The sequence below is a fragment of the Mirounga angustirostris genome, unplaced genomic scaffold, assembly GCF_029215605.1.
Source record: "Mirounga angustirostris isolate CCGP_5_RB_7025 unplaced genomic scaffold, mMirAng1.0.hap1 SCAF_9, whole genome shotgun sequence".
Lineage (NCBI taxonomy): Eukaryota > Metazoa > Chordata > Mammalia > Carnivora > Phocidae > Mirounga > Mirounga angustirostris.
This window is the reverse complement of record NW_026991717.1, coordinates 140,094,455-140,116,492: the sequence shown is the minus strand read 5'-3', so window position 1 is coordinate 140,116,492 and position 22,038 is coordinate 140,094,455. Positions and strand designations below refer to the sequence as shown.

Below are 22,038 nucleotides of genomic sequence, written 5' to 3'. Positions count from 1 at the left end.
AAACTGACGGGCAGATCAAACCCTGACACTCAGCAGAGCGGTCGTTAACAAGCACAGGGCTTGCGTGAGACGCGGTGTTTGGCTGGTGGCCACTGCCCAGGTAATAACCACACAACCGCTACACAAACCCTACAACCCACTCACTCCTCTGTCCTCCAAGGACGTCCAAGGACCCCCACGCCTCTGGCCTTGTCCTTTGAGACTGCACCCCCAAACAGAGAAGAGAAGCAGAGAGAGCTTATCGTGAGGGCCAGGCCAGCCCGGCCCAGGCGGCAGGTCAACCAAGCCCCCAGCACCTCGGCTTCATAAAACTCATCACGAGTGTAATTAAGTAATTTTGCTGTGAGAGTTTGTTTAAAATCTAGCTCCCAAGCCTTGGAGCTCCACAAGGGCAGACAGAGGATATGGCTGGTTTCTTGCTATTTATACGCAGCCTCTGGAGCCACAGAAAGAGCCTAATATTTTTTGAACAAAGGAAAGAATGGATGATTAAGTCACCATTTTTTTCAAGTCTCGACCTTCTAGTGGACTACATAACACAAAGAGAAGACTCTGTCCTCAAGGAGTACATTCCCTTCGGAAGAAACCAGCAGGTCCTAATGAACACTGTAACACAGGTCTGTCAGGGGTGTCAGGATGCACCAGTGAGGAGGACAGGACGAATCTAGACAAAGGGATGTGGGGAGCCAGGAAGGAAGACAAGGGGCTACATGAGTGTGAGACAGGTTGGGTTGGCGGCGGGGCGGTGAGGCTTAGCACAAAGCTGAGCAACCGCTGGAAGCACAGACAAGAATCTACTGGAAGTTGCTGACCACTGTGAGATCCAGACAGCTGGTTTACCCAGCAATCCTGGGGAATGGGAGCACGTAAGTCCTGTCTCCTACGTCCACACACATGTGCCAGTCACACCTTTGATTCTAGCCAAAAGCCACCAATGTTGATCCTGCTGCCCACCCTCAGAATTCAGGGGGTCCGGAGTGCTCACTGCCCAGAAGACTCAAAATTAGGGTCCCACATGTCCACAACTGAGAATGGGGGGGGGGCTCTACCTGATTCACTCTGAAGTAGAAAGGCCAGTGATTTGAGCTGAAATCAAATCGTCAGGAAGGAGGAAGCCATATTCCAAGCCAAATGACCAAGTTCCATCACCAAGTCCAAAGGACACAAAATCAGGAGTGAGAGATGGAATCCAGGGTCAGGAGCCAGCAAGACAGGAGAGGAAGAGGAGTGGTCAGTGTCAGCCATAAAGTGGGTATAAAATTACAACATATAATTGCAGGAGGGAGGGAGGATGTAATATTGGGGGCAGAGGGGACGGAGGGTGGGTCTTGGGCAAATACCCCACATAGGGCAAAGGTGTTGCCAACTTACTTTTCTTGTCATCTGTCCCTGGCAGAATGGCATGTTCTGCTGCCTTAAAGGTGCATGGTCTGGGCCAGCCGGTCCCATCCAAACTGGCATTCTTCCAGAACTTCGTTGGACTCGCCATTCTTCTGGGACAGGGAATCTGGGTATTAGTTGGGTATCATTTGGGAGTTTTCAAATAAGTACAGTTGAAACCATTCAATTACAGCTACTTTAGGTGATTTCTGAGGCTTCTATTCCCTCCCAAGTACCATAGTGTGGACATTCTAATAAGCTCCTGCTAGACAAGGTTAATTCCCATAACAACTGTTACCCTTATCGAGCGGATGATGCTGAGACTGGAGGTCCAGAGGCACCTTAAGTCTAACCCAAAGTCCTACAACGACAACCAGAGGAACTCGGCTTGCTTGCACGGGCAAGGAGCTGGCCCACTTGCTGGAGGCATAAAAACAAGACCAGGTTATTTTCGACCTCCAGTCTTGGCAGACGCAAGGGCAGCTTTCGGGAAGACCCAGGACTTTGATTCCCCAATGGCAAGCCAACGTTGCCCAAGGATGGGCCAAGGTCCAGGGTAGTCAGAACTGCCAGTATCCTGTCTCACTGTCTGGCACTGAACCCTAGAAGCCAGACCCAAGGGAGAATCTGCACTTGCGTAGGAGGATGCCACAGACCATCTGACACACAGCACACTTCCCCACAGCACAGTTCCCAGACCATTCTGAGAAGGGCCATCCCGGTTCCACAAAAGCACATGTATTTTTAGTTCTTCATTAATTCATTCAGCAATAATTTACTGGGCGCCTCCTAGGCTCCAGAGAAGAATGTGACCCGGTTCCTGGCTCTCGGGGCACATCCATCTAGTGATGACATGTACACCAATGCCCATGATGGAGTAGCATGGGCGCTCCTGTGAAGCTGTTTACAACGTACTGGCATTCCCAGCATGCCGTGAGGTTGGGGTGTGGCGAGCTCTCTCTGGAGAGGTCGGGGAAGGGATCCCAGTGTGAGCTCACTCATGCTCTGCCTCACACATGGATCACTGACTCACTCACTCCTTTCTTGACCCCCCCCTTTACTCATTCATTCAGTGAAGTTGTTCTTGGATTACATTCCCATCCACTGACTCATTGACTCACTCACTAATTCATTATTTTATTCACTCACTCTAATATCCACTCCATTCCTCCATCCACTTGCTAATGCATCCACTCATTAATTTGTCTCATTTGTGGACTTATTTATTTACACATTAGTTAAATTATTCAACTTTTTCCTTCTCTCATTGATTTATTAATTTCTTCACCCACTCAGTTGTTGGCTTATTACTTAATTCATTTGGTTACTTATTCACTCATTGATGCATACATTGACCCACGGTTCATTCATTCCCTCATTACTAGTTAATTTTCAATTCTCTAGTAATTCAGGAGCTCATTCGGGGATTCACTTATTCATTCTCGCATCCATTTGTGCACTCATCCTTCACTTATTGGTCCTCCTTGAGCAACTAGTCTTTCACTCATTCACTCACGGACTCATTCATTCATCACTCACTCATTATCCTTTTGACACTTTTACTTACACGTGCTCTCATCCACGCATTAATTCATTAATTAATTCAACATGCATTTATGCACATATCCATTTACTCAACTCGTTGTTAATTTATTAACACATTTGCATACTCCTTCACATTTTCATCAATAGATTTCCTTTTGTTTCCACAAAGACTCAGTCATTCATTACCTCACTGTGTCATTCAATCATTCTCTATTTCATTCATCATTTATTCCATTTCTCACTGAACAAAGATCTATAATCTTCTTAATCTGAGAGAGAGAGTAGTCTAAATCTATTTTTTGAATGGAGATCTGTTTTGTTTTGTTTTTTTCAGTTTTGAAAAATGAATTAAGCACGATCTTATCAGGATAAATTCTTATCATTTGTCCATGAATGGTCTTCATTGATTTCAATTTATGATTGCATGAAGCCATTTATTCTTTTTAAACAATACAGTCATCATCCATGAATAAAAGGACGAAACCAAGAATAAAAACTTAATCTACTACTTACCCCAATCTATACTGTCCTTGGCCACATCGGTCAGTCAGGATCTTCATCATTAAATATAATGACTGAAATGGCCAATGTGTGGCCATTCAGGGGTACAAAGCAGATGTAAAAAAAGAATAAAATATACTCATCACTGGTTCATACTTGGCACTTACTCATTTAGTTAACCATTTGTTCAATTTTAATTTTTCCTTTCCTCATAAATCAAACATCTAGGAACCCACTGCAAACTAAGAGCAGAACACTGACCATTAAATACCTATGTCTAGCTGCTTCTTATGCTAAGTGGTAACAACCTTAATCTATATATTTTTTTTCTTAATGGACCAAAATATATCAGAACTGAATTAGTAGTATTTCCTGTTTTGTAACATATCCTTTAAATTGGTCTTTTTCTTTCTTTTTTTAAAGATTTTATTTATTTACTTGAGAGAGAGTGAGTGAGAGAGAGCACACAAGCAGGGGGAGGGGCAGAGGGAGAAGCAGACTCCCCCCACTACATAGGGAAACGATGCGGGGTTCAATCCCAGGGCCCTGTGATCATGACCTAAGCTGAAGGCAAACACTTAACCAACTGAGCCACACAGGTGCCCCTAAATTGGTCTTTTTCTATTTCTATTTCTATTTTTCTTTACCTTTGAATATAATTGTTTATTGATCAATTCCTTAATTCACTAATAATATAAAATCAATATCCATGAACCCTTCTCAACTAGATTCTTAAAATTTCCTGAGATCATCGCCGCAAAGTCATAGAGTAGTTCTCTTTGTGCAATGGACCTCAGTGGTTCAAAAAAATGATTGATCATAATTTTCATTCAGATGCATTCCATTCACATCATCGGTCCAGGCCTGGCCCTTCTGCATTTAACTTTCAGATGTTACATTGAACCATTTTTTGGTGTTACACTGACTAACAATGAACCCACCATCCTATTCAACAACTAGAATACTGACCCCTGAAATGAGTAACAGCCTAGATCTTCATGAAGAGAGGAATGTTTAATCAGAGGGACTAAATAAATAATAAATGGGACAAACATAAAATGAGACGAAGTTTTGAAATGAATGAAAAAAGCTAGGTTTTTTACTTGTACTTCATTTGTACCACATTGGATTAATTATAAACTGTGGTTTGTAACATATTTACATTATTGGTCTATGCATGACATTTTAAAAGTTATTTATATTTGTTTTATTTCCTTCCACTTTTTGTTTACATTTTCCATATATTTTTCTTTTATTTGAGTATAGCCAATACACCATGTTACATTAGTTTCAAGTGCATAACACAGTGATTGAACAACTCTTAGAGGGTACGATGCTAAGTAAAACAAGTTTAAGAAAGGCAAATAGCGTATATTTTCACTTATATGTAGAATCTAAAAAGCAAACCAAAAGAATAAACAAAAATCAGAGTCAGACCTATACATAGAGAGAAGATACTGATGGTCACCTAAAGTGCGGGGGTGGGATGGGTATAATGGGTGGAGGGGTGGGAGATACAGACCCCCAGTTATGGAATGAACAAGTCAAAGGAATAAAAGGCAGAGCATTGGGAATATGGTCAGTGGTATTGTAAGAGTGTTGCATGGTAACAGATGGGAGCTTTTTTTTTAACTGATACAATGAAAACCCACAAACTAACCACCAAACCAAGAACTTGGTTACTTACGTAGCATGATATGCTCCTTCCCACAGGGATAAGGCAAAGATCTTCATGATTGGAGAGTAATTTAATTAGCTACGGTGCATCCATCCTGCTGAATGTAAAGAGGATGTTGACAAACGAGATTCGGGGTTTAAATACTGAACATGAGGGAATCATGACAGAAATTTCTCATAAACAGTGATATATGCCATATTCTTAAATCTGGCTCATGAATGGACCTCCATTTTATTAATTAATATATTAAGTTATCCATCCATTTTAATAATATAATGAGCACCATTAAATAAACTACCCAACATAAGAACGAGGACGGCTGTAGACAATTGACTCTGGGTCCCATACCCTCAGAGCTAAAAGGATACAATTTCTTTTATAAAAGGGTGTGTGTTGTGCTAAATCAGATTTATCATGAACCTTGGTTTGTGACACAATCTCATCATTGGTCCTTATGTGGACTTCTTTGAATATATTCCATACTTTTTAATCATACAGACAACTGTGAATGCCCTCAACAAATAGCCCCAACAAAGGCAAGAATTGGGACTAGTACTCACACTGAACAATAAAGGTCTTGATCATTATAGAATCAGCTCAAGTGTGTCCACTCTGCAGAGTAGAAAGTAGATGGGAAAATAAAGGGAGGGGAATGAATATGAATTCTTTTTTCAAATTTAATTTTTTTAAGTTTTTATTTAAATTCCAATTGGTTAGGGGCACCTGGGTGGCTCAGTTGATTAAGCATCTGCCTTGAGCTCAGGTCATGGGATCGAGCCCCATGTCGGGCTCCCTGCCCAACGGGAAGTCTGCTTCTCCCTCATCCTCTGCCTACCACACCCCCTGCTTGTGCGCTTTCTCTTGCTCACTCTCTCTCAAATAAATGAAATCTTTTAAAAATTAATTAATTAAATTCCAATTGGTTACATATGGTGCAATATTAGTTTCAGGTGTACAATATAGTGATTTAACACTTCCATACAGATGTCCAGACACATATTATTCATCATTCTTGATTCATACACTACCAGTAACTGTCAATGGTCCGAGTTTGTGAATTCTTTTCATTTATATTTTGCCTATTGATTTATTCATTAATTTGCTACTTACTCATGAAGAAATATACATAAATCCAAAAAAACCCAGAATAAGAGCCTCAACATCCCTAATATTTATCTATAAAATCATTTCTCACAGACATTAGATCTGTTTCTTAAATTGGCCTCAGTGTTTCATGTATGGACATAGCAACATAATGTTTCATGTCAGTCCCATGTTTATTACTGGATCATGTATGGCTCTTTTTGATTATATTTCCTACTTGTTTTTTTTTTATTAAATAAAGATTTATTTATTTATTTTAGAGAGAGAGCATTTGCAGGTGAAGGGAGAGAGGGAGAGAATCTCAAGCAGATTCCCACCTGAGCACAGAGACCAGTTCGGGGCTCAATCTCATGACCCAGAGATCATGACCTGAGCCAAAACCAAGAGTTGGACGCTTAACCAACTGAGCCCCTCAGGTGCCCCTATTTCCTACTTCTTTTTTAAACTTTTTTTTCTTAAAGATTTTTTATTTATTTGTCAGAGAGATAGAGCAAGAGAGTGCAAGCACAAGCAGGAGGAGTGGCAGGCAGAGGGAGAAGCAGGCTCCCGACTGAGCAAGGAGCCTGATGCAGGACTCGATCCCAGGACCCTGGGATCATGACCTGAGCCTAAGGCAGGCGCTTAACTGGCTGAGCTACCCAGGCGTCCCCCTACTTCCTACTTCTTAATAATGCATTCACCTCTCTTAAATTGCCCAAACCAAGACAAGAACTTTGACTATTACTCACACACTCCGGTCTCCATGCTCCTAAGACAGCCATTGAGGCCATGGCAGAATGCCAGAATTGGTGTGGCAGTGCCCATTCTGAGGAGTACAAGAGAAAGCAGAAAATAAAGTTTGAGATCTTCTATCCATTGGTCCTTTGTATTCCACCTTTCATTTACTCAGCCATTTAATATTTATTAATTGACTGTGGTATTTGCTTACTTTTCTCTTACTAAAACAAATGTTGAACTTCTAATTCATTGATTCAGAACAAAACATTGATTATTACTTACCAATGGCTATGTAATCCAAGGTAATACCTTTGGTCTACTTATTATGCATTCCAGATTATATTAATAGCATTGTTCTCCTTATCACATCTTTTCACAATTTGGAATATGCCTCACTCCATTCATCTTTAATCATTTAAATATTTTTATTGATCCTTCCATTGACTCCTTGATATTAATATAATCATAATCTATGAGCCATAAAATTAGAAGCAAAAGATTCTTACATATCTCTAACATTTATCTATAGGATTTTGTTTCAACAGAGGAATAGTCTAGATTTCTCTTGTATTAGTGTTGGACCTCAGAGTTCCAGACATGTAGTAGTCATCATCCATGACTCATACCGCCACCAGTGGTCATCATTGATCCAGACTTGGCCCTCATTTTAATTTGTGTCTATATGAATTTTATTAATTCATCAATAATAATAAAAGAACTACCTGAAGTCCTAAAACATGAGGGTAAGATCCTTAAATATCTCTAACATCGGTCTATAGAACTATTACTCATGGTAATACACCTTTTTCATTACTTTATTTCAAAGTTGCATGTAAGGATTAATCAAAACAATGCTTCACATCAACCCCATACTTATGCCGGGGCCATGGTTAACCTTCAAAATTATATTTCATATTTTTAAAATAATACAGTGAATGCCTTTAAAAAAAAAAAAAAAAAGAAAACAAGCAAACACTGAAACCAAGACAACAACCTTGACTATTACTCACATTGATCTCCATGCTCCTAAAGCAGAGATGTAACCATGGAGCTCACGACCCTGGAGGATCTTCCATCAGCTCAAGGGTGTCCGTTCTAAGGCTTACAGAACACAGGAGGAGATAAAGAAAGCTTGAGAAATTATCAGCATCAGCCCTTGTATTCCACTTTTTATTTAGTCAGTCATCTAGGTAGTCATTTGGGATAACATTTTTATCTTCTCTTAAATAAACAGTGTAGGTCTTGCCACTGACACAGAACCTGAGCACTGACTATTGGCAATGCTGTCTGTATCATCCTTAATCAAAGAATATTTATTTCTTAGTGAATATCAGAGTTCTCAATATATATCAACAGCATTTTTTCTCTTACCATATATTTTTATAATTGGACAATGCTTAACCTTATTCATCTTTACCTATACATTTTCAATGTTCTTTCATTGATCCAATTGTAATAATAGTTTGAATATACATGAACACAAAGACCAAAACGAAATCCTTGTATGTTTCTGATATCTGTTTATAGAATCATTTCAAAAAGAGAAAATGGACTAGATTTCTTTTGGGTTGGACCTCAGAGTTCCAGACACGTAGCATTCATCGTATATGACTCATACGCCACCAGCCGTCATCATTGATCCAAGATTAGTCCACTTTCTCTTCATTCATTTCTATGATATTTATTGATTAATTCATTAATTCACTAAGTATACTTTCAAACTCTATGACTCACAAAAACTGAGAAAGAGCCCTGATATCTCTAATTTGTATATAGAACAATTGTCATATCAATATATCTCTTTCATTAATATCTTCAGGTTTTTATATATGCACCCATTGATATAATGCTTCATATCTACCCTGTATTTACTATTAGGCTACATGTGGCCTTATTTGATTATATTTCAAAGCTTGTTACACATTGAATACTCTAAAAGAACACAAACCAAGATGAGAACGTTATTACTCACTTTGGTCTCCATGCCTCTAACAAATACATGGAACCAGGAGCTCAAGACCATGAAAGATGCTGACATCAGCTCAAGTGTGCCCATTCTGAGGAGTACAGAGCAGAACAGATGATGAAAAAAAATTATGCCATCTCTCAACTGATCCTTGCCTTTCTTCTTTAATTTAGACAGTCATTTGTGCAATCATTAATTTCAAGTGTATTTATTTCATTTTCTCTTAAGAAAACAATTTTGAATTTGCCACTGACCCAAAACATAAACACTGTCTATAATTTATACTGTCTATACTCTCCCTAATCTAAGAAGTAACAGTCATATGCTGTTGAACTTCAGTGTTTTGAAAATATATCCACAGCATTTCTTGCCTGATCACAGATTTTTATAATTGGACAACGGTTCACTCCACTTATCTTTCTCTCTTTCTTTTTCTCTTTCTTTCTTTCAATTCACTTATCCAATTATAATAATGGAATGAAAAACCATGAGCACAAAGGCCAAAAAGATCTCTGTGTATTCCTGACCTCTGTATGTAGAATCGCTTTTAAAAAAGGGAATGGACTAGATTTCTCTTCTTTTGGACCTCAGAGTTCCAGACACGTATTCATCGTACATAACTCATACGCCACCAGTGGTCATCATCGATCCAGTATTGTCCCTCTTTTTCTTCATTCAATTCCATTTGTTTATTGATCATTAATTCATTAATAATAATCTGTAATCACTATAATTCACAAAAACCCAAGGAGAGTTTTTATGTCCCGAATCTGTATAGTGGACTTTCATTAATTAACCTCAGCTTTACATATATGTAATAATCAATGTAATGCACCATCTCATTCTCACGTTTAGAGTGCCTGGGTGGCTCTGTTGGTTAAGCTACTGCCTTCGGCTCGGGTCATAATCCTGGAGTCCCAGGATCGAGTCCCGCATCAGGCTCCCTGCTCTGCAGGGAGTCTGCTTCTCCCTTGGACCCTCTCCCCTTTGTGCTCTCTCTCTCTCTCTCTCAAATAAATAAAATCTTTAAAAAAAAATCAATCTCACATTTATCACAACTGTACAATTGGCCATCTTTTTAATAATACATTGAATACTCTTTAAAAAACCACCTAAACCAAGACAAACACTTTGACTACTACTCACATTGGTCTCCATGCTCCTAGCACACATATGCAACCATAGAGCTCGTGACCATGGAAAGTGTTAAATCAGCTCAACTGGGTCTGCTCTGAAGAATACAGAGCAGAATAGGTGATTACTAAAAAAACAAAACAAACAAACAAAAAGTGCAGATCTTATCTCCATTGATCCTTGATTTCTGCATTTCAGTTACTCATTGATATATTTATTAATTTTCCATAAATGTTTTTTTCTCTTAACAAAAGGAATAATCTCAAACTTGGATCTGATATAGAACAGTAAAATTGACTCTTACTGAACAGTGTCTACATGATCGTAAACCAAAGAGATAATATTCTTAATCCATTTATTTCTTAATAAGCATCAGTGTTTTCAATTTTTAGTAATATTTTTTGCCTGATCATCACATAGGTTTATAATTGAAAAGCACTTCATCCTCTTCTTTATCTATTTATATTTCTTTGATGGTTCTATCATCGATTCATTAGTAATAGTGAATCTAAATGTATGAATCTAAAATGAGAACATGATATCTATATATTCCTAACATGTGACTACTGGATCATTTCAAACAGGAAATAGACTAGGTATTGTGTTGAACCCCACACGTATTGCTCATCCACAACTCATACACCACCAATCATCATTACCTGTCCATGCGAGACCCTCACTTTCTTCATGCGTTTTACATTTGTCCTCAATTAAATCATTAGTTCTTAGATATTAATAAAAGACACATTTATTCAAGAAAACATGAGCACAAAATCGCTGAATGTGCTTAATGCTGTTCTATAGAATCCATTCCCATATACTATATACGATGTATTTTCCTGTTTTGGTTTTTTTTTTTTATTCATCAAAACACAATGTTTCCTATTATATCTATTTTTGTGCCATGGATAACTTTTTTGTTCTGTTTAATACATTTTAACAATGCTGAGAATACTCTTAAACAAATGATTAATAAAGAACGTCTCAAACTCAACACCCAAAAAATAATCCAGTCAAAAAATGGGCAGAAGACATGAACAAACACTTCTCTGAAGAAGACATACAAATGGCTAACAGACACATGAAAAAATGTTCATCATCATTAGCCATCAGGGAAATTCAAATCAAAACCAGTCAGATACCACCTTACACCAGTTAAAACAGCAAAAATTGACAGGGCAAGAAACAACAAATGTTGTAGAGGTTGTGAAGAAAGGGGAACCCTCTTACACTTTTGGTGGGAAGTGGCACAAGTTGGTACAGCCACTTTGGAAAGTTGGTACAGCCACTTTGGAAAACAGTGTGGAGGTACTTCAAAAAATTAAAAATAGAGCTACCCTATGACCCAGTAATTGCACTCCTGTGTATTTACCCCAAAAACACAGATGTAGTGAAAAGAAGGGCCATGTGCACCCCAATGTTCATAGCAGCAATGTCCGCAATAGTCAAACTGTGGAAAGAGCCGAGATGTCTTTCAACAGATGAATGGATAAAGAAGATATGGTCCATATATACAAAGGAATATTACTCAGCCATCAGAAAGGATGAATACCCAACTTTTACATCAACATGGATGGGACTGGAGGAGATTATGCTAAGTGAAATAAGTCAAGCAGAGAAAGTCAATTATCATATGGTTTCACTTATTTGTGGAACATAAGGAATAGCATGGAGGACGTTAGGAGAAGGAAGGGAAAAATGAAGGGGGGGAAATCAGAGAGGGAGACAAACCATGAGAGACTATGGACTCCAGGAAACAAACTGAGGGTTTTAGAGGGGAATGGGGTGGGGAATGGGTTAGATCGGTGATGGGTATTAAGGAGGGCACGCACTGCATGGAACACTGGGTGTTATATGAAAACAATGAATCGCGGATCACCACATCAAAAACTAATGATGTATTGTATGTGACTAACATAACATAATAAAATAAAATTAAAAAAAAAACAAAAACAAAAACAAACAAATGATTAAAACCAAGCTAAGATCTTTGACTATTACTCACTTTGTTCTCTTTCCTGACACAGAGACAACATAATCTTAACTATGGCAAAAGCTAAAATCAGCTCAGTGCATCCATTCTGAAGAGTACCAAGAAGACACAATGATAAAAAAAAAAAGAGAGAGACATTCTCCCCATTGACCGACAGTTTAAATCGATCACGTACATAGTCATTTAAGTGTTTATTAATGTACAGTGATATTTATTTTCCTCTCAGTACAATAAACATCAAACTCACAACTGACTCAGGGTGATACTGACTACTACCCGTCACCATCCATGTCACCCTTACTCAAAGATGTAATACACTTGGTCCATTTATTATCCATTCCAGTGAATATTAATATTCATTTTCCTGACTATATATTTTAGTAATGAACAATGTTTCACCCTCTTCATCTTGATTCATTTACACATTTGCAAATTTATTCTTGCCATTGATTCTTTTATAATCATATTTTTAAAATTTATGAACACAAAGACCAAGGAAAAGATCACTGTAGAATGCTGAAATCTATCTACAGTCTTAATATATGGTGAATGGATTAGTCTTTTTGTGTTGGACCTCAGGGTTCTAGATATGAGGTATTCATTGCATATGACTCAAAAGCCACCAGTTATCATCACTGGACCATAATTGCCCATCTTCATCCTCATCTACATTTATTTATTAACTAATTAATAAGGAAATGCATGTAAATCACAAAAACACAAGAATAAGGTCCTTGATTATCCCATAACATCCACCTATAGAATCATTCACATAAAGACTAAATCTCTTTCATTTAACTGAACTCAATGTTTCATTTATGGACTAAACATGTAATACTTCATATCAATCTGATATTAAATATCACTATGGTTGGCCTTCTTTGATTATATTCAATACTGTTTAATAATGCAGTGAATAATTTTCTTAAAAAAACGAATCAAACTAAGTCAAGAACTTTGACTATTACTCACATTGTTCTCCATGCTCCTAACACAAAGATGCAACCATACAGTTCGTGACCTTGGAAGAATCCTTAAATCAGGTCAGGAGTGACCATTCTAAGAAGTATAGAGCATCAGAGCAGATGATATCAAGATTGAGAAATTGTCTCCATTCTCCCTTGCTTTTTACCTTCATTTGGTTGGTCATTTATTATCCATTCCAGTGGATAGTAATATTCATTTTCCTGACTAAATATTTTAGTAATGAAAAATGCTTCACCCTCTTCATCTTTATTCATTTATACATGTGCTAACTTATTCTGCTATTGATTCTTTCATAATTATATTTTTATAATTCATGAACACAAAGACCAAGAAAAAAATCACTGTATAATCCTGAAATATGCCTAGAGTATGACTTGAAATACGGGGAATAGACTAGATTCCTTTTGTATTGGCCCTCCGAGTCCCACACTCATATTATTCATTCAACTTTGACCATTACTTACTTTGGTCCCTCTCCATACAGTGGCACCATGACTATTTAATGAGGCAGAAGCTGCAATCAGTTCCAGCATCCATTCTGAAGAGTACTAAGCAGAAAATGTGACTAAAATGGTTGAGATTTTTTCTCCATTGATTCATAGTTTCCATTTGCATAGTCATCTGGACATTTAATAGTGGTAATATTTGTTTTTCTCTTAAATTAAATGTCAAAGTTTTAATAGATTCAATCAATACCTATTACTTACCACTATCATTCTCACTCGAGACATATATACTTGATCATTTTATTTTCCACTCCAATTATATTTCCTTATTATATATGTTAACAATAAAGTGTTTTACCCTCTTCAGATTTATCAATTTACATTCTATTTATCGTACCATTGATTTTTTTTTATTGAAGTACAGTTGACAAAAAAATTTCCTACAAAGATTAGTTAACTAATGCTTCATATTAACATCGTATTTTTTTAAGCATGTTTGGCCGATCACTGATCATATTTCACACTTTTTAATCATGCAGTGAAAACCTTTTTGTAAAACCACAAAACCAAGAAAAGAATTTTGACTGTTACTCACATTGTGCTCCATGCTCTTCACACATAGATGCAACCACAAAACTCATGGCTATGGTGGATTGCTTCAATCAGCTGAGGGTGACCATTCTAAGGAGGATAGACAGAGCAGATATAAAATGATTGAGATCTTATGTTCATTCATCTCTGTATTCCACCTTTCAATCAGTGAATGAACAATAATGACATCGTCCTTGACAGAAAACATGAATATTGACTATTACTTATGAATAACTATATCATCTTTAGTCAAAGAATAGATGCATATGTATCTTTCAAAATAGGTATTTGTTTTTAATATACAGTAATAGTATTCCTTGCCTAACCACGTATTTTAATAACTGGACAAAGTTTCACTACCTTCATCTTTCTCTATATATTTATTATTTCATTGAACTAATTATAATAATAACAGAAATGCCTGAATGTAAAGGCCAAAAGAAGATCCTTATATATTCCTGACACATGTCTAAAAGATCACTTAAATGGGGGCAATGGACCAGAATCCATCTGTGTTGGACCTCAGAGTTCCAGACACATATTCATCGTGCACAACTCATATGCCACCAGTGGTCATCAATCCAATATTGTACCTGTTTTCCTCATTTCTACAGCACTTAGTGACTAATTTGTTGATTCACTAATTATTCTAAAACCCAATTATCAAAAAAAATAGCAACCCTGAAATCCCTATTCTGTGTATAGAATTATTTTCACATCAATATATCTCTCTCTTTAAATATCATACATTTTGGGGCGCGTGGGTGGCTCAGTTGGTTGAGCGATTGCCTTTGGCTCAGGTCATGATCCTGGAGTCCCGGGATCGAGTCCCGCATCGGACTCCCTGCTCAGCGGGGAGTCTGCTTCTCCCTCTGATCCTCCCCCCTCTCATGCTCTCTCTCTCTGTCTCATTCTCTCTCTCAAATAAATAAATAAAATCTTTAAAAATAAATATATAAATAAATATCCTACATTTTTATGTTTCATGGCATTTCAATATTTGTCACTGGGCTACAGGTGACCATCTTTATTAAATATGGCACTTTAAAAAAAATACATTGAATACCATGAAAAAAAAAATCATTAAAACCCAGACGAAAACTTTGACTCTTATTACTCACACTGGTCTCTATGCCACCAGGTTGTACTGCTTGAATCAGCTCAAGTGTGTCCATTCTGAGAAGGACAAAGCACAGGAGATGATTTGAAAAAAAAGGTTAAATTCTTATTCGCATTGATCCTTGATTTCCACATCTTTGCCCACTCATTTAGGAATTTATAAATTATTCCTCATGTAAATACTTTTATCTTAACAAAATCAACAGCAGGAGACTTGAAACAGACATACAACAACAACAACAAAAAAACTGACTCTTAATTATCTGGGCTAATACGATCCTTAGTCAAACAGATGACACTCTTCTTTTTTTTTTTTCAAATGACACTCTTGTTCCCTTTATTCCTTAATGAGTTTCAGTGTTTTCAATTGAACCAATAATAGCTCATACCTGTCCACAAATGTTCAGAGTTAAACAATGCCTTGGCCTTTCTTCTTTATTATTTGTATTTCTTTAATGGTCCTATAATTAGTCTATTAACAATAATAATCTAAATCTATAAACCCAATACCTACATTGGGTATATTCCTGACACCTTCTATAGGATTAAATAAACAGAATACACTATGTTGGTATTATGTTGCACCTCGTTATCCAGACACATAATATTCATTGTCCATGATTCATCCACCACCATTCATCACGACTGACTCATGATTAGGCCTCTTTCTTTTCATCCTCATAAACAATTGTTTATGGCTTAACAAAATTAATAAATACACAAAATTAAAAATAAATAAATAGAAGATCCCTTAATATCCTTAATATCTCTTCCTACAATCTTTTCCAGAGACTAACTCTGTTTCAAAAACTGACCTCAAGGTTTACATTTATGGATTCATCAACTTAATGTTTGATATCAGTATGATATTTGACACTGGCCTATTTTGCCTTCTTTGATTATATTTAATATTTGGAATAATACACTGAGTGCCCTTGAACAAACCACCTAAGCTCAAACGCTGACATTACTCACACTGGTCTTTCCAATGTTCCTAACAACATAGATGCAACTGGACAGCACATGACCTTGAAAGATGCTTTAATCATCTCAAGTGGGTTCCTTCTGAGGAGTATAGATCAGAGCAGATGACAATTAAAAAAAAAACAAACCTCACATTTCCTCTGTGTTGGACCTCAGCGGTCCAGACACATATCATTCATCATGAGTGACTCCTACACCAACAGTTATCATTGATCCAAAGAAAACCAATTTCTCTTCATTCATTTCTGTATTGTTTATCGATTAACTCATTAATTCACTAATTATAATTCTAAACTCTACTATTAAAAATAAAACAAGGGCTTGAGCTCCCTAGTGTGTGACCAGAATCATTTCACAATATCTCTGCCATTAACTATCCTCAGTTTTTCATATATGTATTAATCAAAATAATACTTCATATTAATCCCGTAATTGTTACTAGGAGACAGTTCACATTCTTTGATTATAGTTCATACTTTTTACTAATACAGTGAATATCCTTAAGCAAAATACCAGAATGAAGGTAAGAACTCTGATTATTACTCACACTGGCCTCCAAACTCCTGCAACAGAACTGCAGCCTTAGAGTTCATGATCAGGTCCAGTGTGTCTCTTCTGAGGAGTGCAAGGCAGAGCAGATGATAAAAAAGTGAGATATTCTCTCCAGTAATTGTTGCTTTTCACTTTTCATTTAGTAAAGCACTTAGGTAATCACTAACTTGGTACAAATATTGTTTTTCTCTTAAGAAAACAAATAACTTTAAAATTTACTACTAACCCAGAATCCGAACATTGTCCATGACTTATCCTATCCATGGCATTCTTAGCCAAACATGCAAGAATCATGTACCATCTACTTCCAATGGAAGCCCAGTGTTTTCACAGGATCTGAACAGTATTTCTTGCATAATCACATATTTTTATAATTGGACAATACTTCACTCATTCATATCAATTTATATATTTATGTATAGATTCTCTCATTGATCCAATTATAATAATAGCATGAAAGTGCATGAACTATAAGACCAAAAACAAGATCTTTGTATATTCCTGATATGTGTCTAGAGGATATCTTCAAAAAATGGGAATAGACTAGATTTCTTCTGTTGGACCTCAGAGTTCCAGACACGTATTCATCATACACGACTCATACGCCACCAGTGGTCATCATCGATCCAATACCCTCTCTCTTTTCCTTCATTCATTTCTCTTTAATGATTAAATTAATTCACTACTAATAATTTCTAAACACTATGATTCACCAGAACCCAAGAAGAGTTATTGCATTCCTAATCTGTTACATAGATTATTCCCATATCAATGTGTCTCTTTCATTAATTATCCTCAGTTTTCCAAATGTGGATTAATTAATGTAATTTTCATATATCCCATATTTATCACTGAGATACATTGCCCTCTTTAAGTACATTTTGTACTTTTAAATACTACAGTGAATTACCTTTAAAAAACACTTAACCTAGAATAGAACATCAACTGTTACTCACCTTAATCTGCATCTTCTAATTACATAGAGGGAACCACAGAGCTCATGCCCGTGAAGGTATGAAATCAGACCAAGTGCATCCATTCTGAGGAGGACAGAGCAGAGCAAGTGATTTTAAAAAATGAGATTTAATTGCCATAGAGTCTTGCTTTTTATTTCATAGGCTCAGGATTTAGATATTTATTTTTTATCTTTATTTGTATAATATATATTTTATATATAAATAAAAATGTTATATATTATACATATATAAAATGTATATAAGTATATAATAGAATGTATAACTAAATACATAAAATATGTAAATAAAATATTAAATATTTTAAAATATAGTTACAATATAATACAAATTTATAAAATATAATATATATAAATATGTAAATAAAATGAAGTATATAAATATAAAATAAATAAAATGGATAAATAATGCTTCATATCAACCTAATAAATAACACTGGCAGATTTTATCTTCTATTTTTAATAGTATTTTTGAATACTTTTGAATAATACAGTAAATAGCCTTAAACAAACCACTCAAGCCAAGACAAGAAATTTGACTATTACTCACGTGGTCGTCATGCTCCTAAAGCATAGATGCAACCAGAGGGCTCGTGAAGTTGGAAGAATATTACAGTCAGCTGGAGTGTGTCCATTCTGAGGCGTACAGAGCAGAGCAGATGATAAAAGAGGAGACATTATTCCATTTATCCTTGATTTACATCTTTCATTTAGTCAGGCATTTAGGCAATCATTATTTGAAGTCTATTTCATTTTTCTTTTTTTTTTTTTAGATTTTATTTATTTATTTGACAGAGAGACACAGTGAGAGAACACAAGCAGGGGGAGTGGGAGAGGAAGAAGCAAGCTTCCTGTGGAGCAGGGAGCCCAATGAGGGGCTCAATCCCAGGACCTTGGGATCATGACCTGAGCCGAAGGCAGACACTTAACGACTGAGCCACCCAGGAGCCCCTACATCATTTTTGTCTTAAGAAAATGAACCTACTTTGAACTTTGCACTGACCCAGATCATAAACATTGTCTATAATTTGTCCTCCAAAGAGGTTACATTCAGGTACCATTTATTTCTCTTTGGACTTCAGTGTTTTCAAAATATATTAATAGTATGTCTTGTCTCCCACATATTTTTTAAATCGGACATGGCTTCTACAATTCAGCTTTTTGAAAAACTTATTTCCACGGTGATATTTCAATGATCCAATTTTAACAAAGAATATAAATGTATGACGAGAAAGATCACATTTCTTTTGTGTTGGGCCTCAGATGTCCAGACACGTATTCATCACATACGACTCATACGCCACCAGTGGTCATCATCGATCCAATACTGTCCTTTTATTTCATCATTCATTTCTATTTATTGATTAAAACATTAATTCATTAATAATAACTTTCTGAATGCTATGATAAACAAAACCCTAGAAGAGCCTTTGTATCCCTAACCTACACATAGATTATTCTTATATCAATGCATCTCTTTTATTAATTATCCTCAATTTTCTACCCATGGATTAATCAATGTTTCATATATTCCATATTTATCACTGAGATACAGTTGCCTTTTTAAATTATATTTCACACTTTTTAATAATACAGTGAACTACCTTTAAAAAAATACATGGAGTGGGGCCTGAGCAGCTCAGTTGGTTAAGCATCTGACTCTTGATCTTGGCTTAGGTCTTGACCTCAGGGTTGTGAGTTCAAGCCCCATGTTGGGCTCCACACTGCGTGTGGAGCCCACGTAAAAAAAAAACACACAAAACACATGGAAACCAAGAAAGGAATTTTAACTATTTCTCACATTAACCTCTGTCCTCTTCTTATATAGAGGTAACCAGGAGCTCACGACCATAGAAGATGCTTTAATCAGCTCCAGTGCATCCATCCTGAGGGTGACAGAGCAGAGCAAGTGATAGAAAAAAACTGAGACTTAATTGCCATTGATCCTTGCTCCCCATATTTCATATAGTCAGTATTTCTTTCTTTTTTTAATATGTATATATTTTTATATTACAAAAGGAAAAACTCAATTTCACTACCAAAATGGATAAAATTCACTCTTCCTTATCAGAGTATATGTGACCTCAAAGAAGTGCGAACTTTGTCCATTTATCTCTTAATGGGTATCACCGTTTTCAATGGTTATTACTAATATCTCTTGCCTCTCCACAAACTTTAATAGTTAGACAATATTCCGCCCTCTTATTCTTTACATATTTATTTGTATTTGTTTAATAGTTCCATCATTATTCTATTAATAACAACAAATCTATGTCCATAAAATCACTATGAGAATATGATCATTTTACATTCCAGACATTTCTTCACTGAAACAGTTCCAAAAGAGGGAACAGACTAATTAATTTCCATGTTTGCCTCAGAGTTCCAGATTCATACATGAGCAGTCACATTTGGGCCTCATTATAGTCATTAATGTCTACATGATTTTATTGACTAATTCATCAATTAACTAATAACAAAAAAATAAATGCTTAGAGACCACAAAAACTTGAAATAAGAGCTTTAAATATCTCCAACATTTGTCTTTAGAATGACTTCCTACTGACATATCTTTCATTAATTAACCAAAATGCTTCCTATATAGATTAATTAATATAATGCTTCATATTAGCCTCAAATTTACTATCTGGCTATGGTTTTGATCCTTAACTTTCTATCACATTATTAATCATGCACCTAAAATCTTTTTTTTTTATTTTTTTATACATATATTTTTATTTTTATTTTTTTATTCTTATGTTAATCCCCATACATTACATCATTAGTTTTAGATGTAGTGTTCCATGATTCATTGTTTGTGCATAACACCCAGTGCTCCATGCAGAATGTGCCCTCCTCAATACCCATCACCAGGCTAACCCATCCTCCCACCCCCCTCCCCTCTAGAACCCTCAGTTTGTTTTTCAGAATCCATCGTCTTTCATGGTTCATCTACCCCTCTGATTCCCCCCCTTCATTCTTCCCCTCCTGCTACCTTCTTCTTCTTCTTTTTTTTTTCTTAACATATATTGCATTATTTGTTTCTGAGGTACAGATCTGAGATTCAACAGTCTTGCACAATTCACAGCGCTTACCAGAGCACATACCCTCCTCAGTGTCTATCACCCAGTCACCCCATCCCTCCCACCCCACCCCCCACTCCAGTAACCCTCAGTTTGTTTCCTGAGATTAAGAATTCCTCATATCAGTGAGGTCATATGATACATGTCTTTCTCTGTTTGACTTATTTCGCTCAACATAATACCCTCCAGTTCCATCCACGTCGTTGCAAATGGCAAGATCTCATTCCTTTTGATGGCTGCATAATATTCCATTGTATATATATACCACATCTTCTTTATCCATTCATCTGTTGATGGACATCTTGGCTCTTTCCACAGTTTGGCTATTGTGGACATTGCTGCTATAAACATCGGGGTGCACGTACCCTTTCGGATGCCTACTTTTGTATCCTTGGGGTAAATAGCCAGTAGTGCAATTGCTGGACCGCAAAATCAAGGAAAGAATTTTGACTATTACGCACATTGTTCTCCATGCTCTTAGTACATAGATGCAACCACAGAGCTCGTGACTATGGTGGAATGTCTACCTCAGCGGAGGGTGACCATTCTAAGGAGTACAACACAGAGTAGATGATAAAAAAAATTAAGACCTTATGATCATTGGTCCCTGCATTCCACCTTTCATTCAGTCCATCCTTAATAAGCAATGAATTGGGATAATGTGTATTTTATTTTTCTTAATAAAATAAACAGTATCAATCTTGTAGCTGAGAAACAGCATGAACACTGACGGTTACTCAAAGAATAACACCATTATATCGTATATTTCCTAATAGATATTTGTTTTCAAAATATACTAACAGTATTTCTTGTCTAACCACATATTTTTGTAACTGGACAATATTTCACCCACTTCGTACTTCCTTCTTTCTTTCTTTCTTTCTTTCTTTCTTTCTTTCTTTCTTTCTTTCTTTCTTTCTTTCTTTCTTTTCTTATTTCATTGATCCAATTTTAAAAAATAGAATGTATCAACATAAAAGACCAAAAACAAGATTATAGATTATAGATTTATTTATAAATCATTTATCCAAATATAATAATAGAATAAAAATGCATGAACACAACACTAAAAACAAGATCCTCACATATTCCTGACATCTATATATAAGATCTCATCAAACGATGGGAATAGGCTACGTTTTTTTGTGTGTTGGACCTCAGAGTTGCAGACAGTATTCATCATATACGATTCATACGCCACCAGCAGTCATCACTGATCCAATATTGTCCCTCTTTTCCTTCCTTCAGTTCTACATTGTTTATTGACTAACTCGTTAATTCACTA

The 22,038-nt window shown here is 36.3% G+C and overlaps 1 protein-coding gene, 1 long non-coding RNA gene, 8 other non-coding genes and 3 pseudogenes across 10 annotated transcripts in view; all 13 read right to left on the bottom strand.

Moving 5' to 3' along the window:
* Window positions 1-1,554: 1,554 nt before the first annotated feature.
* LOC135361645 (uncharacterized) lies at window positions 1,555-9,978 on the bottom strand. Its single transcript, XR_010405326.1, has 6 exons — window positions 8,898-9,978; window positions 7,936-8,026; window positions 6,937-7,013; window positions 5,665-5,716; window positions 5,114-5,198; window positions 1,555-3,500 (listed from the first exon to the last, which is right to left on the bottom strand). It is a non-coding gene; the product is annotated as an uncharacterized LOC135361645 (long non-coding RNA).
* Window positions 6,071-6,152, bottom strand: LOC123862743 (small nucleolar RNA SNORD113/SNORD114 family; annotated as a pseudogene).
* LOC123862693 (small nucleolar RNA SNORD113/SNORD114 family) lies at window positions 7,502-7,577 on the bottom strand. The gene has a single exon (XR_006795371.1). It is a non-coding gene; the product is annotated as a small nucleolar RNA SNORD113/SNORD114 family (small nucleolar RNA).
* On the bottom strand, window positions 8,494-8,568 carry LOC123862691 (small nucleolar RNA SNORD113/SNORD114 family). Its single transcript, XR_006795369.1, has one exon. It is a non-coding gene; the product is annotated as a small nucleolar RNA SNORD113/SNORD114 family (small nucleolar RNA).
* LOC123862696 (small nucleolar RNA SNORD113/SNORD114 family) lies at window positions 9,472-9,543 on the bottom strand. The gene has a single exon (XR_006795374.1). It is a non-coding gene; the product is annotated as a small nucleolar RNA SNORD113/SNORD114 family (small nucleolar RNA).
* A 2,608-nt stretch (window positions 9,979-12,586) lies between the features above and the next one.
* LOC123862721 (small nucleolar RNA SNORD113/SNORD114 family) lies at window positions 12,587-12,661 on the bottom strand. The gene has a single exon (XR_006795395.1). It is a non-coding gene; the product is annotated as a small nucleolar RNA SNORD113/SNORD114 family (small nucleolar RNA).
* A 1,352-nt stretch (window positions 12,662-14,013) lies between these two features.
* Window positions 14,014-22,038, bottom strand: part of LOC123861923 (uncharacterized) — a 110,949-nt gene continuing 102,924 nt past the window's right edge. Inside the window, exons 46-50 of the mRNA XM_064571586.1 lie at window positions 19,472-19,556; window positions 18,221-18,306; window positions 17,654-17,737; window positions 15,164-16,760; window positions 14,014-14,132 (exon numbers count right to left, since the gene is read on the bottom strand). Coding sequence (XP_064427656.1) covers window positions 16,685-16,760; window positions 17,654-17,737; window positions 18,221-18,306; window positions 19,472-19,556 — 331 coding nt within the window. The 3' untranslated portion in view covers window positions 14,014-14,132; window positions 15,164-16,684. The remainder of the gene's footprint in view (window positions 14,133-15,163; window positions 16,761-17,653; window positions 17,738-18,220; window positions 18,307-19,471; window positions 19,557-22,038) is intronic.
* LOC123862716 (small nucleolar RNA SNORD113/SNORD114 family) lies at window positions 14,558-14,626 on the bottom strand (annotated as a pseudogene).
* LOC123862745 (small nucleolar RNA SNORD113/SNORD114 family) lies at window positions 15,741-15,814 on the bottom strand. The gene has a single exon (XR_006795415.1). It is a non-coding gene; the product is annotated as a small nucleolar RNA SNORD113/SNORD114 family (small nucleolar RNA).
* On the bottom strand, window positions 16,291-16,362 carry LOC123862727 (small nucleolar RNA SNORD113/SNORD114 family). Its single transcript, XR_006795400.1, has one exon. It is a non-coding gene; the product is annotated as a small nucleolar RNA SNORD113/SNORD114 family (small nucleolar RNA).
* Window positions 17,255-17,326, bottom strand: LOC123862692 (small nucleolar RNA SNORD113/SNORD114 family). Its single transcript, XR_006795370.1, has one exon. It is a non-coding gene; the product is annotated as a small nucleolar RNA SNORD113/SNORD114 family (small nucleolar RNA).
* On the bottom strand, window positions 18,923-18,994 carry LOC123862718 (small nucleolar RNA SNORD113/SNORD114 family). Its single transcript, XR_006795392.1, has one exon. It is a non-coding gene; the product is annotated as a small nucleolar RNA SNORD113/SNORD114 family (small nucleolar RNA).
* On the bottom strand, window positions 21,904-21,974 carry LOC123862709 (small nucleolar RNA SNORD113/SNORD114 family; annotated as a pseudogene).